Source organism: Elephas maximus, chromosome 3 (assembly GCF_024166365.1).
Source record: "Elephas maximus indicus isolate mEleMax1 chromosome 3, mEleMax1 primary haplotype, whole genome shotgun sequence".
In the NCBI taxonomy this organism is placed as follows: domain Eukaryota; kingdom Metazoa; phylum Chordata; class Mammalia; order Proboscidea; family Elephantidae; genus Elephas; species Elephas maximus.
Genome location: NC_064821.1, coordinates 11,764,778 through 11,784,492, shown reverse-complemented (window position 1 = coordinate 11,784,492; position 19,715 = coordinate 11,764,778). Strand labels below are relative to the sequence as shown.

At 47.2% G+C, this 19,715-nt stretch overlaps 1 protein-coding gene across 2 annotated transcripts in view; it reads left to right on the top strand.

The window, feature by feature from the left end:
- The window catches only part of INSR (insulin receptor), a 179,700-nt gene that overhangs the window by 125,039 nt on the left and 34,946 nt on the right, over positions 1-19,715 (top strand). The window contains exons 7-11 of one of the 2 annotated variants that reach the window (XM_049876620.1): positions 940-1,066; positions 3,497-3,747; positions 6,288-6,455; positions 10,804-11,005; positions 14,523-14,558. In XM_049876620.1, the coding sequence (XP_049732577.1) occupies positions 940-1,066; positions 3,497-3,747; positions 6,288-6,455; positions 10,804-11,005; positions 14,523-14,558 (784 nt within the window). The remainder of the gene's footprint in view (positions 1-939; positions 1,067-3,496; positions 3,748-6,287; positions 6,456-10,803; positions 11,006-14,522; positions 14,559-19,715) is intronic. The other variant, XM_049876622.1, reaches the window with a different exon arrangement.

Sequence of the window (19,715 nt, the reverse complement as noted above, 5' to 3'; positions counted from 1 at the left end):
CTGTGGAATACGAAAGGGGGAAAAAGGAGAGTTGGGCAGGGAGAACCTTCAGACTGCAGGGTGGGTCTGACCCTGTCAGTGGACAGGGGGAAGTAAGAAGAGTTGGGCAGGGAGAACCTTCAGACCGCAGTGCATCCTGGCCACGCCTAGCGGGAGTTCCAAGGCTAACATTGCCATAGAGAATCCCGTGTTGGAGAGAAACGTCAGGCCCGGGCTGTGCTCAGTCATGGGTGGGTGCTGACCAGGGAGAGCGAGGCTTTGGCTCAAATGCTGCAGAGGACCCTGAAGACCCCACAGCTGAGGCTAACTGCACTCCCCAGCACAGGTTCTTTCCTGAGGGGTATCTCAATGGTGCCCTCTCAGGGCTTATATAACACCCACACGAGGAGCTAGTTCCTCACGGCAGAATGTGGTTCAACCTATGGGGACCCAGAGAGGGAAGAGCAAGGTGGAGTTGGAGCTTAAAGGACTGGATTCCGGGCAGAGGGGATTACCCTGACGTCTCCCTCCGCATGCTCTCTATACTTCGTTTGTGTGTGCTCGTTTGCACCGGAGTTGGATCTTCTGAGGTTAGTCTCGAAAGTAAGTATGCAAGACAAATTTGTGTCAAGATGAATGTTTCTCTTGCAAATCCCAGTAACGATTGGCCTGTTGCCCTCCAGCGTTGCAGTGGACAGCTGTTACTCAGTTGAGCACCCGGTGAAGTACTTGGCTTGCGTTAGGGGCCTAGTTACGTGGCTGGTTCTTGTGTTTGAACCCCTGTTCCTACTCAGTGGGGTGAGATGTTCACGCAGAGAGGGGCACATCGGAACGGCAAGGGGATGTCAGACTGTCCTCTCCCTTCTCACAGCAACTCCTGGAAATGTGCCGTCACCAGCCATGGCCTGAAACGAACCATTTGTACTTATGTAGCTTTTTTTTTTTTTTTTACTTTTCTAGGTGAAAATGAATTACTTAAATTTTCTTACATCCGGACATCTTTTGACAAGATCTTGCTCAGGTGGGAGCCATATTGGCCCCCCGACTTCCGAGACCTCCTGGGGTTCATGCTTTTCTATAAAGAGGCGTAAGTACAAGAGCGAGGAGTTTAGGAGGCAGTGTGGGGATCGGAGGTCAGCGAGCTTTGTGCCTGTTGTGTGTGACTCAGTTACCTTCCCCTCTGGGGTTTGTTCCTTTCTATTTTCCATTCTATGCACTGAACAGATCTCATAGATTTCATCTTACCATCTCACCAGTTGGTGGTGTATGATGCTGATGTTGTTAGGTGCTGTCCAGTTCCTACTCACAGTAACCCTAGGTACAATAGAATGAAACACTGCCCGGTCCTGCGCCACGCTCACAATCCTTGTTATGCTTGAGCCCAGTGGGGCAGCCACTGTGTCAGTCCATCTTGTTGAGGGTCTTCCTCTTTTTCGCTGACCCTCTACTTTACCAAGCATGATGTCCTTCTCCAGGGACTGGTCCCTCCTGATAACATGTCCAAAGTGTGTGATGCAGTCTCGCCATCCTCACTTCCAAGGAGCACTCTGGCTGTACTTCTTCCAAGACAGACTTGTTTGTTCTTCTGGCAGTTCCTGGGATATTCAGTATTCTTTGCCAACACCATAATTCAAAGGCATCAATTCTTCTTCGCTCTTTCTTATTCATTGTCCACCTTTCGCGTGCATATGAGGTGATTGAAAACATCATGGCTTGAGTCAGGCGCACCTTAGTCCTCAAAGTGACATCTTTGCTCTTCAGCACTTGAAAGAGGTTTCTTTTTGTCAAAAGCCAGACATTGAAGCAAACATGTTTCTTTTGGAAATCCAGATTGGCCGACTTCCTGGAGGAATATTCCATTCTGCCCCTCATGTGTATGACTCCACAGACATTCTCAGCGAAGGAGCTCAGTCTCCCTAGTAGTTTTGAGTAAACAGCTGGGCTGGAATTTTAAGGAAGGTAGTAATCCAGGAGCGGGCGTTGGTGGTTCAGTGGTAGAATTCTCATCTTCCACGTGGGACAACTGGGTTCCATTCCTGCCCAGCGCACCTCATGTCTGGGAAGGCTTGCATGTTGCTATAATGCTGAACAGGTTTCAGCAAAGCTTCCAGACTGAGACAGACTAGGAAGAAAGGCCTGGAATCGATTTCAGAAAATCAGCCAGTGCAAATCCTGTGGTTCACAGTAGCCTGATCTACAACTGGTAATGGGTTTGATGCAGGACTGGCAGCATTTTCTCCCGTGGTGTATGGTGTTGCCGTGAGTTGGGGACCAACTTGATGGCAGCTAACAACAGCAACAACGGCGGTCCAGGTGGTAATACTGATAATATTAGAGTTAATAATTAATATTAATTAATGATTAATAATAAAACGAAACCAAAAAACGAAACCCAGTGCCATCGAGTCGGTTCCCACTCATAGTGACCCTATGGGACAGAGTAGAACTGCCCCGTAGAGTTTCCAGGGAGCGCCTGGCACATTTGAACTGCCGACCCTTTGGTTAGCAGCTGTAGCACTTAACCACTATGCCACCAGGGTTTCCAGTGATTAATAATATTAATTAGGAATTAATATTAATACTAATAATAGTTCCATCTCTCAAGATTTAGTATATGACTCATAATATAATATACCATGGACTGCCAAAAGAGCGAACCAATCTGTCTTGGAAGAAGTGCGGCCAGAATGCTCCTTGGAGGCAAGGATGGTGAGACCGTGTCTTACATACTTTGAACGTGTTGTCAGGAGGGATCAGTCCTTGGAGAAGGACATCATGCTTGGCAGAGTACAGGGTCAGTGGAAAAGAGGGAGACTCTCAACGAGGTGGATTGACACAGTGGCTGCAGCAATGAGCTCAAGCATAACAACGATTGTAAGGATGGCGCAGGACCGGGCAGTGCTTTGTTCTGTTGTGCATAGGGTCGCTAGGAGTCGGAACCGACTCGACGGCGCCTAACAACAACAATATAACTCATAAGGTCGCTGCTGCTATTATTGTTGTTGTTATAAGGAAATTGAGACTTTGGGGCTGGCTGCTGCTTTTTCTTTGGGCTCTCCTTTATCTCTTTCCTTATGCCATCCGATGGGGTGAGTGACCTGGAGTCTTTTTAAAACGAAAGAATAGTTTAGCTTAACTAATAAAGAACATCTGCCTTGAGTGTTGTGCTCTTTTAAGATCTGTCTCTGTGGGATCATATTGACAACAGCAACTCAAAAGGTCAGATAGGAAGTTTACAGGCCAGTGAGTTTACGGTAATGGGGAGGAACAACTCAGAAAAGGAGGGTGAGAATGGTTGTACAACTCGAAGAGTGTGATCAGCGCCACTGGACTGTACATGTAGAAATTGCTCAGTGGGTGTATGTTCTGCTGTGTACATTCTCACCAACAACAAATAAAGAAAAAAGAAGATTGGGTGGATGAGTAGGTCACAGCCCAGTGTAACTGTTTGTAACTTGTCCACTTCTGCAGTTTTCAGAGGAAGTGGTAACCACTCTCTCCTGTTTTGTCTTGGAAGCCCCTATCAGAATGTGACAGAATTTGACGGGCAGGATGCCTGTGGTTCCAACAGCTGGACGGTGGTGGACATTGACCCGCCCCAGAGGTCCAACGACCCCAAGTCACAGCCCCACCCTGGGTGGCTGATGCGGGGCCTCAAGCCCTGGACTCAGTACGCCATCTTTGTCAAGACCTTGGTCACCTTTTCTGATGAGCGCCGGACCTATGGGGCCAAGAGTGACATCATCTATGTCCAGACAGATGCTACCAGTAAGTGTTGTGACTATGAACTTGAACATGGATCAGACATCTTGCCATTATCAGGCCGGCACAGCAATGTCATGTGAGACGCTCTTTTGCGTGGTTATTGCTGTTACAGGTGCGGGGCTTCGAGGTTTATATTTTCAGAGGATGAGGCCGTAGCCACAAGGCTTCTGAGGGGAATGTATATTTTTTCCTTCATGAGGCTCCCGGGGTGGTTCAAATGGTTAAGCACTCGACTGTTAAGTTAAAGGTTGTCAGGTTACAGTCTACCCAGAGGTGCCTTGGAAGAAAGGCCTGGCGTTCACAGACCTGCGTCTAAAAGGTCACAGCCATTGACAACAGAGCACAGTTCTACCCTGACACACAGGGAGGGGGTCCTCACGAGTCGGAATCGACTCGATGGCAACTGGTTTGGTTTCTGGTTTTTATTCTAGAAAATTTTCAAACATTCACACAAGCAGGAAGAACGGTGATTCCCCCATATAACCATCACCCAGCTTCAAAAGTTATCAAGATTTTGCCGTGTTTGCTTCATCTCTACCCCACCTTGCCTTACACACACACACACACACACACACACGTATACACACAGTTTTCTTGGCTGGAGTATTTATAGCAATTTAGCTGTATTTTTGTAAATCATCAGTTCTTTTTCCTGGAGCAGTAGTTATCAACCAGGGACAGTTTCATCCCCAAGGAGACACATGGCAATATCTGGAGACACTTTTGGGTGTCCTGACTTGGGGGTTGCTACTGGCATCGAGTGGGTGGAGGCCAGCATTGCTGCTGAACACCCTACAGCGCACAGGACAGCCCCCACCATAGAGAATGATCTGGCCCTTAATGTCAATAGTAAGGAGCCCCAGTCACACAGTGATTAAGTGCTCAGCGGCAAACCAAAAAGTCGGCTGTTTGACGCCACCAGCCACTCTATGAGAGAAAGATGTGAAGGTCTGCGTCTGTAAAGATTACAGCCTTGGAAACCCTGTGGGGCAGTTCTACTCTGTCCTGTAGGGTCACTATGAGTCGGAATCAACTCAACAGCCGTGGGTTTAATGTCAGTAGTGCTGAGGCCAAGAAACCCTGGGTTTAATTGGAAAAAAAAATTAGGTTGATCCCTGCTCACACCCCACAGCAGAATAAATTTCCAGTCAGTTAGACAGTGTTCACCTTCCAGGCTCTGTGATGTCACTCCTCTCTCCCTCCCCACCCAGAGTGTGTATTTAGAAGTGTGCAGCGTCCTGGGACGTCAGTAGGTCAGATGATGATGGGACAGCAGAGTCTTCTGGGGGGTGTTAAAATAATCAAAGCTCACTGAAGTTTAAACATAAGGTTTATTCCGAGCAGTTATTCATTGTGTATGCATGTAGGGAGGCCATTTTGATTCCTGAAAAAACAATTGGCTTGAAGAAGCTAGGTACAATGAGGCTTATAGAGAGAAAAGGAGGGAGTGATAGAGAAGATATGTCACCGGCTAATCTTAATGTGATTGATCGAACCCTGCCCTCGCCCTTTACTGAGATCAACTGATACCAGTTTACTTCTGGCCTGGCTGCTGATAATTTGACCCTCCTCCCACCTGTAGCCATGAGACCTTTTGAGATTTAAATTGGAGCCCCGGTGGCGCAGTGGCTAAGAGCTCGGCTGCTAACCAGAAGGTTGGCAGTTCAAGTCCATAAGCTGCTCCTTGGGAATGCTATGGGGCAGTTCTACTCTGCCCCATAGGGTCACTAGATCGAAATCGACTCAACGGCAGTGGGTTTGGGTTTGGTTTGAAGACTGTCCTTTTCTGGCAGGATAAGACAAATTTATATTGCTATAGAACAGTTTCTGGCAGGCTTTTGCAGTTTAGGTCAGGTTTTTTATGGTTAATAGTTGGTTTCCTGGACATGAAAAACCCTAAAATCAAAGTAAGATGTCTGTTATTAATTTTCCTGTTCATTAGGGGTCGTGGAATCCCCGAATCCAACGGGTCTCATACGGGTGCAGTTCCACCCCAGGGGACACTGGGCACAGTCTGCAGAAATTTTTGGTTGTCACCACCTGGGTGGGGGCGCTACTAGCATCCAGTGGGTGCTGCTCACACCACACAGTGTACATGACAGAACCCCCATGACAAAGGATTGTTGTTGTAGGGTGCCGTCAAGTCAATTCCGACTCCCAGCAACCCCACATGACAGAGTAGAACTGCCCCATAGGGTTTCTTAGGCTGTAATCTTTTTGGGAGCAGATCACCAGGTCTTCCTCCTGGGAGACACCTGGTGAGTATGAACCACCAACCTTTCAGTTAGCAGCTGAGTGCTTAACCGTTGCACCACCAGGGCTCCTGCTTGACACACAGAACACAGCAGTGTGTGGTACAAATGAACTGTGATGTGGTAACCCACCCCCTTGTTGGGTGATCATTCCAGGTGTCTCCATTTTTCCCAGATTTTAAATAACACTGTAGCAAATGTCCTCGTGATTCCCTTGTGTGCTGGCCACTCGACAACCCACACTCTCATCCTCTTATCCTCATGGCGGACCTGTTCCCTTTCTCCTTCCAGATCCTTCCGTCCCCCTGGATCCAATCTCGGTTTCTAATTCCTCATCCCAGATTATTTTGAAGTGGAAACCCCCTTCGGACCCCAACGGCAACATCACTCACTACCTGGTTTTCTGGGAGAGGCAGGCGGAAGACAGTGAGCTGTATGAGTTGGATTATTGCCTCAAAGGTGAGTGCCGGCAGGAGTGCTGGGAGTGGCTGGTTCCACATACGTCATTCACTCTGTCCCCTTTCCACGGAAGCCCCTCTTTCCCCACGTTGCCCAGTACGTGTACATGGGTGCACACACACATGCACATGCGTGCACACACCATTGTATCTCCTGTGAAAACACACACACGTCTCTAAATATCTTAACACAAGTACACATCCTGAAGCCATGCATCCAAACCAGATACTTCCCATGCCCTGGCAGCATCTCCTTCTGGAACTTTCCCCTCCTCTCTCTCTCTTCGTTTCTTCCCCCACATTCCCCACCCCCCATGCTGATGTGATGTGGCTGAGTTAACCCATATAGGACTTCTTTGCAAAGCTAGAAACACAAACAGGAGTGTTGAGAAGTCATCGACAAAGCCGCGGAAGGGTTTGGGCCCCGTTTAGACCCTTTAGTTTGAGAAAATGAGCCAGTGGTGCCTCAGTGGCAGAATTCTCACCTCCCCTGCAGGAGACTCGGGTTGGATTCCTGGCCGGTGCACTTCACCTGAAGCCACCACCGTCTGTTCGTGGAGGCTTGTATGTTGTTAGGATGCTGAACAGATTTTAGCAGAGCTTCCAGACTAAGGTGTACGAGGAAGAAGGTCCTGGTGACCTCCTTTTGCAGATCAGCCAGTGAGAACTCTATGGATCACCATGATCCAGTCCTTGACCAGCTGATCACGGGGATGGCATAGCACTGAGCAGTATTCATTCTCTTGTGCATGGGGTCACCATGAGTTGGGGGCCGACGTGACAGCAGCTAACGTGACGTAACGTAACATGACACAGCATAACTTAATGTGATGTGTAGTAATACAACGTACCTTAACATAGTGTAGCTTCGTATAACATGTTTTTAAAAAGGCTTTTCCAGATCATGGTTGAAGACTAGAAGAAGTAATACTCTCTAATTCTCTCCCGTACTTTCAATTACTGGTTTTTTTACACAAATAACGCACACCTTCTACATTTGTTTGCCAACTGTGCTCTCCCCCCAGGAGGTATTTTCATAAGCTGCTGTGCCTTTTTTTTTTTTACATTGCTGTAAAAAACTAGCTTAGTGGCGCTTATGAAAATGCTTCACAGGGGAGGGCACAGTTGGCAATTAAACATAGAAGACGTGCATTATTTGTGTAAAAATACGTTAAACATTTATATGAACTTTTTTTTCCCCAGTTTTTAATCCTGTGTATTTAATGTGACTCCCTCCATCTGAAGGAAAATGGAAGGTCCTATTTGAAACCTCAAATTAGTTTGTAAAATTTGGTTTAATATTAATTTGAAACTGGATTTAAAAGAAAATCCCCACCAAACCAAAGAATCCTAAGTCACTTTTTTTTCTTTAGGTTTCCCTCCTCCCTCTCCTTCATTTGCTTTCCTTCAGATTTTTTGGAATTGGGGATATCCTCAGCCCTCGACTTTGGGGATGAGGTTGGAGGAGGGTGGCTGGTGAGACCAGAAAACCTAGGGTTTGCCCTTGGGTGCCTTCTTTGACCTGCTGTAGGGCTTTGGGCGAGTCACGGAGTAAGCTGCTGTGTCCATCTGCCTCCTTTTCGGGAGAAGGGGCAGAGGACACATGGTCTCTGGGAGCCGTCCCAACTCTTCAGTCATATGCTATATGTATGCCTGTGACCTCATCCCCCTCCTGAGCCGAGGGTTACAAACGTGATTTATCTCCTCGGCTGCTTTATATAACTTGAGAGCAAGCCTGGTTGCTGGCTTGGCTGTGAGCTGTTGGCCCAGTATTCAAGTAACAGAAACCACCAGCTAGAGTCGTTACCCGCCTCATCAGTGCTGTACTTTTATGGTTCCGGAAAAAACAGAGGCACCTCACCGTAGCCACCACCCGTCTGTCAGTGGAGGCTGGCATGTTGCTAGGATGCTGAACAGGTTTCAGCAGGGCTTCCAGACTAAGCCTAGGAAGAAAGGCCTGGAGATGGACTTCTGAAAACCAGCTAATGAAAAGTTGTGCATGGGGTTGCCATGGAGCCAATAACGGCAGCTAACAACAAGAAGTTTCATGCTGTGGATGCTAGAAAGGGACAATGGGCATCAGGAGCCTTGGCAGTGCCCTGTGAACATCCTTTCCTCTGCAAAAAAATGTCACGAGCCCCTTTTACTAAGAAAATCCTACCTTATTGGTTTTTTCTTTCTTCAACCCATAATGCCGTAACTAGTCCCCTCAAAGTCAAACCAGCCAAGGTATTCTATGTCTGTTAATAAACTTAGAAGTCCCTGGGTGGTGTGGTCGGTTAACACACTCAGGTACTAACCTAAAGGTTAGAGGTTTGAACCCACCCAGAGGCGGCTCAGAAGAAAGGCCTCGTGATTCGCTTGGGAAAAATCAACCATGAAAACCCTATGGAGCATAGCTTTACTCTGACACAATGGCAACTGGGATTAAAAGTCCACAGGCTTTCAAAGCTTTACGAACACTCATGCTTCCAAGTGGGTATTCGCTGTTCTCCGGAAGGCATTTGACCCTCATCTAGAGTTCACTGTCTACCCTCGAGGCACTTAAGGGGCTGCAATAAATGGATTTGCTTTTGCTCAGCAGACATCAGGCATCCGGTGAGTGTGGAGCGCAGCCTCGAGGGCTCAACATGGGAAAGATGATTCTGAGGGTCCTTCATAATGAGTGTTTTTGTTGTTGGATGCCATCGAGTTGATTCTGACTCAGAGAGACTCATGGGACACAGTAGAACTGCCTCGTGGGGTTTCCTAGGCTGTAATCTTTACAGGAGCAGATTGCCAGGTCTTCCACCCTCTGAGCAGCGGGGTGGGTTTGCACCGCCAACATTTTGGTTAGCAGTGGAGCGCTTAACCCTTGCACTACCGGGGCTCCTCTGTAAGGAGCAGTGTTGTCCAAACCTCATGGCTGTGTGAGCAGGTTCCAGAGAGCTTAAGAGGTGCGATTGTGTCACACGGCAGGTAACAGGTGCCTCTGGGATGTGACCCCAGGCCTCAAGACACCACCAGGGGTTATTTAAAAACCAGCTTTGTATTTTCAGGACTGCTACCTGGAGAAGGGAACTCTGGTGGTGCAGTGGTGAAGAGCTTGGCTGCTAAGCAAAAGGCTGACAGTTCAAATCCACCAGCTGCTCCTTGGAAACCCTGTGGGGCAGTTCTCCTCTGTCCTGTAGGGTTGCTATAAGTTGGAAATGACTGGATGGCAACAGGTGTGGTATGGGTACCTGGAGAAGAAAGGTCCCTGAGTGGCGCAAATGATTTGGGCTCGACTCTGAGTCAAAACTGACTCCATAGCACCTAAGGAGAACAAGATGTAGGATTGGCTCATTGCTTTACTTAATTTCAGGATTGCTCAAAGGTCTTTTTCTCTGAAGCAAAAAAAAAAAAAAACAAAAAAAAACCACACATCAGTGCTGTTGGGTTGATCCTGACTCATGGCAACTCCATGTGTGCAGAGCAGAACTGCTCCATAGGGTTTTCAAGGTTGTGACTTTTCAGAAGCAGGTTGCCGGCTTTCTTCCAAGATGCCTCCGGGTGGGTTCGAACTGCCAACTTTTTGGTTAGTAGTCGAATGCTTAACTGTTTCTGCCACCCGGGGGCTCCTTTCTCCAAGACTACTCCATAAAAAATAGCACCGCCACACACCCTCTGTCCACTCCCCCAGCTTTTAAACATGCACCACCGTCTTATCCATGGCATATGCATTTATTAATTTATTGTGAACAGCCCCCCCCAGCCCATTAGAATGTGAGTTCCAGCAGAGCAGGGACATTGTCTGGGTCCCCTACAATCCCAGCCCCACAGGGTTGTGGTGGCTGATAGTTTCCAGAACACGTTGACCTGCCTTTTCTGTTGAGGCTCACAGGACTCTGGAGAGGGAGGTTTTAATTTTTGCAGTGGAACTCAAACCCAGCCCCTGGCCCCAAGCTCTGTCCTTTGGCTGTCGTTAGTTGCTGTCAAGTCGGCCCCTGATTCCTGACCATGCCCATGCACAATGGATCAAAATGCTGTCTGGTCCTGCACCATCTTCATGATCAGTTGAGAGGGACCATTGTCATCCATAGGGTTTTCATTGGTTGATTATTGGAAACAGGTTGCCAGGCCTTTATTCCTAGTCCATCTTAGATTGGAAGCTCCACCGATGGATGGTGACTGCACATGAGGCCCACTGGGTGGGAATTGAACCCAGGTCTCCTGCATGGAAGGGGAGAATTCTACCACTGAGCCACCAGTGCCCCCTCTGTCTCTTGTGTACAGCCCCTCTCTCTGTGAAAGCCCCCTTTGGTTTGTGTGCATGTGCTGGGGTCGGGGGCAGCGGGAGACCCAAGCCCCTTTGCTCTGCCTGTCCGTAGGGTTGAAGCTGCCCTCCCGGACCTGGTCTCCACCGTTCGAGTCTGAAGAGTCCCAGAAACACAACCAGAGTGACTATGAAGAGTCAGCCAGCGACTGCTGTGCCTGTCCCAAGACCGACTCTCAGATCCTCAAGGAGCTGGAGGAGTCCTCGTTCCGCAAGACATTCGAGGATTACCTGCACAATGTGGTTTTCGTCCCCAGGTCAGACTCCTCGCGGGCACCAGGGGGACAGGCGGTACTTAGGAGACCCGATGGAGTGGGGGCCCTGAGCCACAGGAGAGTGGATGGAGCCTGAGTGGAGACTTTTCCTCGGATAGAGAAAAAGACCTTGCAGGTCAACAGGGAGCTTCCCAGGAAGAGCAAATAATTAGGAAAAAAAAAAATTCTATTCTGAAGAAACCTCTTCAGACTCAATGTGTGCGTTTCCCTGTGTCTCACAAAATCACTGCTCCAGCCTCCAGGTTTCTGAGCTCTGAGATGCACAGTTAGCTAATGGAGGCCGGTCCTAAGAAAAGCCTGCCTGCCACCTGTTTGATTTATCCCGAGTCCAAACTCAGCGCGGTCTCTTTACATTTTAGCCACACTAGCTACCGTTTGGAAACCCTGGTGGTTTAGTGGTTAAGAGTTGGGCTGCTAACCAAAAGGTCAGCAGTTCAAATCCACTAGGCACTCCTTGGAAACCCTATGGGGCAGTTCTACTCTGTTCTGTAGGGTCGCTATGAGTCAGAATTGACTAGACGGCAGCAGGTTTGGTTTGGATCTACCATTCACAGCACCATCAAAAGCCAATGGCTTCCCCTGTTTACATATGCTGAGTTTCCTTGAGCTTGTAAAGGGACTTGCTCATCTACTGAGAAGGTTTGTAGTTACAAAGTCAATGGGTACCGGCCCCATCTCTCTCTCATCCCCATTCACCTGGGGCCAGGTCAGTGGGCACTGTCCCGTTCTCTGTTTCTCGGGTCTGATTTTCCATTGCAGTGACTCACAAATTCCAGGGAAAGGGCAATATTTAATACAGCAGGAAAAAGGATACTAACACATAGGGCGAGGCCCAGCAGGGGTCTCTACGCAGAGCTTCCATGCCCCCAGGGGACACGCTTTCCCTCCCGAGAGCAGATGCTCCCTCTGTCCACCCAGGAAGCTCCACTGAGCCTTGTCTTCCAAGGCCTCTCGGCCTCCCCACGTGGCCATGATAGATGACATCATGCCTCCTGAGGCTTCGTCACCGTCAGGCCGCAGGTGGTCTCTCCTGGCCTGGTCAGACCCCACTCACTGGCCTCAGGCGTGGTCGGCTCTCAGGAAGCAGGACCAAAGGCCAGACTGTTGACTGCAGGGGGTTGCACACCTCGCAGCAGTAAAAGCGACTCCAGGCCTTTCATCTCTTCTTACCTGCCCTGCAAGCAAAGACACTCAGGTAAAAAGCATGTTCCTTTAGGTCAAGGTGTCTCAGCTACATTCACAGACGTTTGTGGAAATGGGTTAGATGAGGGCTTCCCACGCATGTTTCTCTGCAGGCTCCACCTTCAGAGTCCTCATATCCAGTCACAGGTGCGTGGAGATATAGGTACGATGTGCCCCGTGCTGGGCTGCGTGCGTGCTTTTGTGCCCAAGAGGCAGAATAGTGGAGCAGTCAACAGTGAGACTCAGGAGGCCTGCCACCTGGGTTCTAGCTCCTGCCCTCCTACATACTAGCTTGGGCAGGTTCTCTCACCTGTCTGTGCCTCAGTGTAGTCATCTGTAAAATGGAAATAATAATAGTTCCTGTCTCTTAGGGTTATTGTGAGGGTGAAATGTGTCATTCAGGGATTCTCAAACTCAACACTAGCTGGAGCTGGATCATTCTCTGTGGTGATGGGGGCTGTCCTGTGTTGAGCAGCATCCCTGGCTGCTTCTGCCCATGAGATGCCAGTAGTACCCCCGCCACAGCTGTGACAACAAAAAATGCTTCTAGAAATTGCCAGATGTCTCGGGGGGGGGGGCAAAATCGCCCCCCAGTTGAGAACCACTGAGTTAAGTAAGGATAGAGTGAGTCAAGTGCTTGGAAGAATCTCTGGCATATCGTAAGTGGCCAATACTTCCTCTGTCTCCATTGTATTATTTCATGAATCTTCACAGTAACCCACCAAAGTTCTTATGGGTCTGAAACCTGTTTTTCTGAGCTGATGAGTGACTTGGTGCTGCAGCAAACGGCCTGTTTGGGGTTTGAGTCCAGATTGGTATATCCACAGCTGGGCCCCCTCCCACCTCTCCACTGTTGCCTCTCTCTTCACTGGCACTTTAGCACATGAAAGGTTGAAAGTTTGAGTCCACCCAGAGGTACCTTGGAAGAAAGGCCTGTCAACCTGCTTCCAAAACACCAGCCATTTGAAAACCCCCTGGAGCACAGTTCTACTCTGACATACACGGAGTTGCCATGACTTGGAATCAACTCGTGATGACTGGTTTTTACCCAAAAGTATCTGATACCTCATGGTCTCGGGGACATCTAGTTCAGTTGGCGTAACATAGTTTATAAAGAAAATGGTCTACATTCTACTTTGGTGAGTAGCATCTGGGGTCTTAAAAGCCTGTGAGCGGCCATCTAAAATATTCTACGGGAGCAAGGGAGAATGAAGAAAACTAAAGATACAAGGAAAGGATTAGTCCAAAGGACTAATGGACCACAACTACCATGGGCTCCATCAGACTGAGCCCAGTACAGTGAGATGGTGCCTGGGTACCACCACTGACTGCTCTGACAGGAATCACAATAGAGGGTCCTGGACAGAGCTGGAGAAAAATGTAGAACAAAATTATAACTCAAAAAAAGACCAGACTTACTGGCTTGACAGAGACTGGAGAAACCCTAAGAGTATGGCCCCCGACACACTTTTAGCTCAGTAATGAAGTCACTCCCGAGATTCATCCTTCAGCCAAAGATTAGACAGGCCCATAAAACAAAACAAGACTAAGGGGCACACCATTCCTGGGGCAAAGACTAGAAGGCAGGAGGGGACAGAAAAGCTGGTAATAGGGAACGCAAGGTCAAGGTGAGAGCATTGACACGTTGTGGGGTTATTAACCAATATCGTAAAACAATATGTGTGATAACTGTGTAATGAGAAGCTAGTTCTGTAAACCTTCATCTAAAGTACAGATATCAAAAATATCTGATACCGTTGGCCATTTCCCAAGTGAGTCAAAACCCCAAAGGGTTTATGTTGGAAATCAAACAGGATTTTAAAGTGTATCTCTTCAAATGTCCACCATTACTACTCATCCAAGTGAGGCTTTTCTCCAGAACCATCCATGTGGAATGTGTTTTCATTGTTTGTTTTCTTTCTGGCATTTTCCCCCATGACCCTGGGTCCAAAGAGTGCTAAGTGGGGCAGCACCGGCATTGAAGCTGTTATTGTCTTACTCATCAAACACAAAACCTTCTCCTGACGTGGGGAAATTGCTGAGTCTGTCCTGATTTTTCAACACAGTCAGGTTTGAGGCCCAAGGGGAACCTCAGCAGCAGGCCAGGTCTCTGGGAGAGAAAGGTATTTTCTCTGACTCTTTTTTTTCCCCTCTTGCTGGATTCTCCTGTACCAGCTGGGGAAGTTGTGCTTCATCCCTGCCATCAAATGATGGTCAAGGGCAGTGGTCTGGGGCAGGGCCGTCTGGGGGTCAGAATCGTGAGGTCTGTCTGCAGAAGTTCCATCTGCCCTCAAAGCGGTTGATTTTGTTTCCACAGAAAAACCTCTTCAGGCCCTGGCGCTGAGGACCCTAGGTACGACTCACCTGTGGGACGTCCGTCCAGGGCCGGCGGGCCAGGCGGGCAGGAAGCATGCTGTGTGCCATGAAGCTTCTAAGGGCTTCTGGGGCTTATTGCATGACATGGGGCCGCGCTGATGGGATGACGCTTCACAAGCTCCCTTTAAATGTCTTCACACTGAAATGAGATCTGGGCGTGAATTCAGGGAATAATCTTAACTAACACACGCTTTTGAAAAAATAGAATCCACAGGGCACTGACCGGGCACCTCCCAGATAGGCTGCACATTACCGCCATCCACTCACTAAATATTTGTCAACACCCACTGTGTGTACAGAACTGTGCCCAGCACCGAGTCACAGACACATGAGGCGAGGTGCCCCAATCCAGCAGTTTATACTAGAGTGAGAGAGACTGATATGGAAGCAGAGCATTTTTCTTTGAGGTGACAAGTGTAGGGGTGCTGGGTATCTGCATTCTGTGAAGGAGGGTTAGGGAAGCTTCCTCTTGAGTTGTGTTGGCTCAGAGGAGAAAAGCGGGAAAGTATTCCGAACAAGAACGTGGGCAGAGGCAAGGAGGTGGGACAAATGGCGGGCTCCTGGGGAGCCAGTGAGAGGATGACTGGCTGGGAGGGGGAAGAACTGGAAGCGAGAAGGGAAGGCAGGTTGAGGCCCGGTGAGAGCATTTATTTTTTAAGCAAAGTATGGTTTTTTTAAATTCAGGAGTATGTGTGGCCTGATCTGACCTCTAGTGTCTGCTAGGAATATAATCTGCAGCAAGGACATGTTGCAGTCGATTCTGATTCATAGGGACCCTGAAGGACAGAGTGCAACTGCCCCATCGGGCTTCTGAGGCTGTAATCTTTAAGGAAGCAGATTGCCAGGTTTTTCTCCTGTGAAGCAGCTGGTGAGTTCCAACTGCTGACCTTTCCAGGGTTCCTTGAAGTGATGAAAGACCTAGACGTTTGTGGCCTTGGTCCAGACCAGGGTTTCTCGCCCTTGGCACACTTGATATTTGGGGCTGGAACATTCTTTGCTGTGGGGGCACATTCTATGTGCTGTAGGGTGTTGAGCAGCATCCCTGGCCTCCACCCACTCAATGCCAGGAGCTCCCCACTTCCCCAGTCATGACAACCACAGTGTCTCTCGACATGGCCAAGTGTCCCCAGGGGGCAGAATTTCCCCTGGTTGAGATCACTCCTGGATGAGTGCGAGATGGTAGGGTAATAAAATGACGCTTAGTAGGGAGTCAAGTAAGTCATTGGATGGAGCAAATGGTGAACGTACTTGGCTGCTAACTGAAATGTTGGAGGTTCAAGTCCACCCAGAGGTACCTTGGAAGAAAGGCCTGGAGATCTGTTTCTGAAAAATTAGCCATTGAAAACCCTATAGAGCACAGTACTACTCTGATACACGTGAGGTTACTGTGAGTCAGAATCGACTCCACGGCAATTTTTTTTTTTGGAGCGAGTGCAAGAGGCAGTTGATGGTAAGCATCCCCAGATCTTTCATTACCAGGTTTGGTCTTTGTGGAGATAATCCTTTTGGTATATACACATTTGGCGTCTTTGACAAGACCGTTTTGTTTTCAAGTTGTTCAGATATCAATTTCTCAGTCTCACGGGTGGTTATTCATTAGACACCAATATCTTAGCCGTTTTTGTGAGGCTAGTTTGTGCCTGTGTAGAAAAGTTCTGAATCCCGCCAACGTGGGTCTGTCTGTAGCTTACTATGGAGGTGCAGCTGTCTTCTTTCCTATCCAAGAATGTCTGTGGTCTTTTAATGCAAAAAGGCCACGGAGAAAGTCTTAGTAAGCACCCCAGTGTAGGAATTAGTGTCTGATGTCATGTTTTCTGACTACACTGCAGTAAAAAGTAAATGTTGATTTCCAAAATTTGAAAAGAATACTCTACTTCCTGGTGATTAAGTTATTGGCTTAAATAATTAACCAAAAGATCCGTGGTTCAAATCCACCAGACGCTCTGTGGAAACCCTATGGAGCAGTTCTACTCTGTCCTATAGGGTCGCTCTGAGTCGAGATAAACTCGACAGCAGTGGGTTTTGATTTGGATCAGAGTGGACACTGAAACTTCTGTGGAAGTCCGCTTGAAAAATACTGAAGTTGTGAATAACTTTCAGAATATTGCCAAAGCTGGACTTTGACTCAAATTACTAGACTTAAATGGTCTGATGAATAAAGACTTAAAAATGTAAATGTATTAGGAAGAGAGAATCAACAATAGCTAAGCCTGTGGTGACTGGGGAGGGAGTCCTGGTAGTGGAGTGGTTAAGCTCTCAGGTGCTAACTGAAAGGTTGGCAGTTCAATCCCACCATCTATCTGCTCTACGGGAGAAAGATGTGGTAGCCTGCTTCCGTAAAAGATTTACAGCCTTGGAAACCCTATGGAGCAGTTCTGCTTTGTCCCATAGGGTCACTAGGAGTCAGAATTGACTCGATGGTATTGGGTTTGGTGGGTTGTTTTGTTTTGTTTTTTATGATGACTGGGAAGGAGGCCTGGTGGTACGATGGTTAAGCACTCGGCTGCTAACCAAAAGGTTGATGGTTCAAACTTACCAGCCGCTCCATGGGAGAAAAGACCCGGCGATCTCATCCTGTAAAGGTTACCGTCTAGAAAACCCTATGGGGCAGTTCTACTCTGTCACACGGGTTCACTAGGAGTTGAAATTGACTCCCCAGCACCTAACAGCAACAACATGGCGACCGGCTAACTTATATCCTGTTATACGTAAGCTCGTCATTAGTTGGAACCAACTCAATGGCAACTAACATCATGGTAAATGTAATCTAGGGAGAAAAACACAAATAAGTAGAAATAAAGAAGGTGATATAAAGCTAGGGTTTGAGGAAATTTTTTAAATGTTGAAACCTCTGGACAACCACAGGCTGGTAAATTTGAAACTTGCGGTAAGGTAGGAAAATTTAACTTGTCTAAACTGATGCAGGAGCCTGGTGGCATAGTGGTTAAGAGCTCAGGCTGCCAGCCAAAAGGTCGGTAGTTCAAATCCACCAGCCGCTCCTTGGCAACTGTATAGGGCAGTTCTACTTTATCCCATAGGGTCTCCAAGTGTTGGAATCAACTTGACGGCACCAAGTAAACTGATTCAGGAAGCAGCAGAAAATTAAGTAGTCTAATAACCTTGGAACCCCTGGTGGCATAGTGGTTAAGTGCTACAGCTGCTAACCAAAGGGTCGGCAGTTTGAATCCGCCAGGCGCTCCTTGGAAACTCTATGGAGGCAGTTCTACTCTGTCTTACAGGGTTGCTATGAGTTAGAATCGACTCGACAGCACAGGGTTTGGTTTGGATTTAATAACCTTGGAAAAGAAGACTAAAAAATATTTATCAGTGAATTTTCTCCAAAAAGGCCCTGGGCCCAGAGAGTTTTCTAGATGAGTTCTTTCAAACACCGAAAGACCCACTGTTTCCTTAGATATAGAAACTGTCCCAGAGCCTAGAAATCTATGTAAATCTTCCCAGTTCATTATATGAAAACCAATATAACACCACTCGCATTAACTCCACTGGAAGAAAACCACAGGCCAAGCTAATAATTGGCTTTAGGTCCAAATGTCCTAAATAAAATACTCTACTGGCCACAATATCATTTATCTCAGAAATAGTTTATGATCAGGAGGTCTGATAATCTATTTCATCAAGGCGCCCAGTAAGAAAAATCATAGACCTTATTCAGTAACATTAATTACCAATTCCTAATTTAGAAAAAGAAAAATAGAAGAGGCCTCCTTTAAAACAAGGAATAGAATAATTCCTCAACAAGATAAACAGATTAAGTGCTAGACTACTAGCTGAAAGGTTGGCAGTCCTAACTCAACAGGCCTGGTGATCTGCTTCTGAACGGTCACAACCTTGAAAACCCTGTGGAACAGTTCTACTCTGCACCTATGGGGTCACCATGAGTCGGAATCAACTTGTGGCAACAAACAAAAGCAAAAATATTAAACCAGCAGCCAAGCTAACACCATTCTTAAAACTGTCCCTATTGGAGTTATGAACAAAGACACCCAATCTCACCATTACTAATTAACATTTCTCTTGCCGGAAACCCTGGTGGCATAGTGGTTAAGTGCTATGGCTGCTAACCAAAAGGTCGACAGTTCGAATCCACCAGGCGCTCCTTGAGAAACTCTGTGGGGCAGTTCTACTCTGTCCTGTAGGGTTGCTATGAGTGAGTTGACTCGACGGCAACGGGGATGGTTTTTCTTTTTTTCTTTTAGCCAGTGCAGTAAGACTCAAAACAGACTAGAATTGTCAATAGTGGGCTGTGGGAAATAAAGTCACTGATATTTGCAGATAGTCTATTGTAGTTGGAGGCAAACCACATGGGCTGGCGTCCTGTTTTTGTAAATGAAATACTGGAATGGAAGCACACCCATTTATGTACGTGTTATCTGTGGCTGCTTTTGAACGACCATGGCAGAGTTAAGTAGTTGTTGCAGAGATAAAGTATTTACTGTATGTTCCTTAACAAGAAAAGTTTGCCAGCCCCTTTTCTAGTGGATTCCATTAAAAAACCAAGAAAATCAACTGTGACACTCTGAGAGTGAAAAGTAGATATAAACATAATAATAATTTGTAATATCAGCAAACAAAAAGTAGCTTTTAGATATACCAGCAATAATTAGAACATAAAATAAGGGAAATATTCCTTTCGGAATAGCCATGAAACCTCAGTGTACCTCATCATAACCCCATTTAGAATTTACTTGTAGGGAAAAATAAATTTTTTTTTAACTGATATAGAAACTTTTACAAATAAATATGAAAGACTGTGTTTCATATTGGTTAAGAAGAACTCATTGGCAAAAGCAAACTGGGAATACTTTGTGGTTTAAAGTCAGGAAAGGTGTGCATCAGGGTTGTATCCTTTCACCATAGTTATTCAATCTGTATGCTGAGCAAATAATCTGAGAAACTATATGAAGAAGAATGGGGCATCAGGATTGGAGGAAGACTCCTTAACAACCTGCGTTATGCAGATGACACAGCCTTGCTTGGTGAAAGTGAAGAGGACTTGAAGCACTTACTGATGAGGGTCAAAGACTACAGCCTTCACCATGGATTACACCTCAACATAAAGAAAACAAAAATCCTCACAACTGGACCAATAAGCAACATAATGATAAACGGAAAA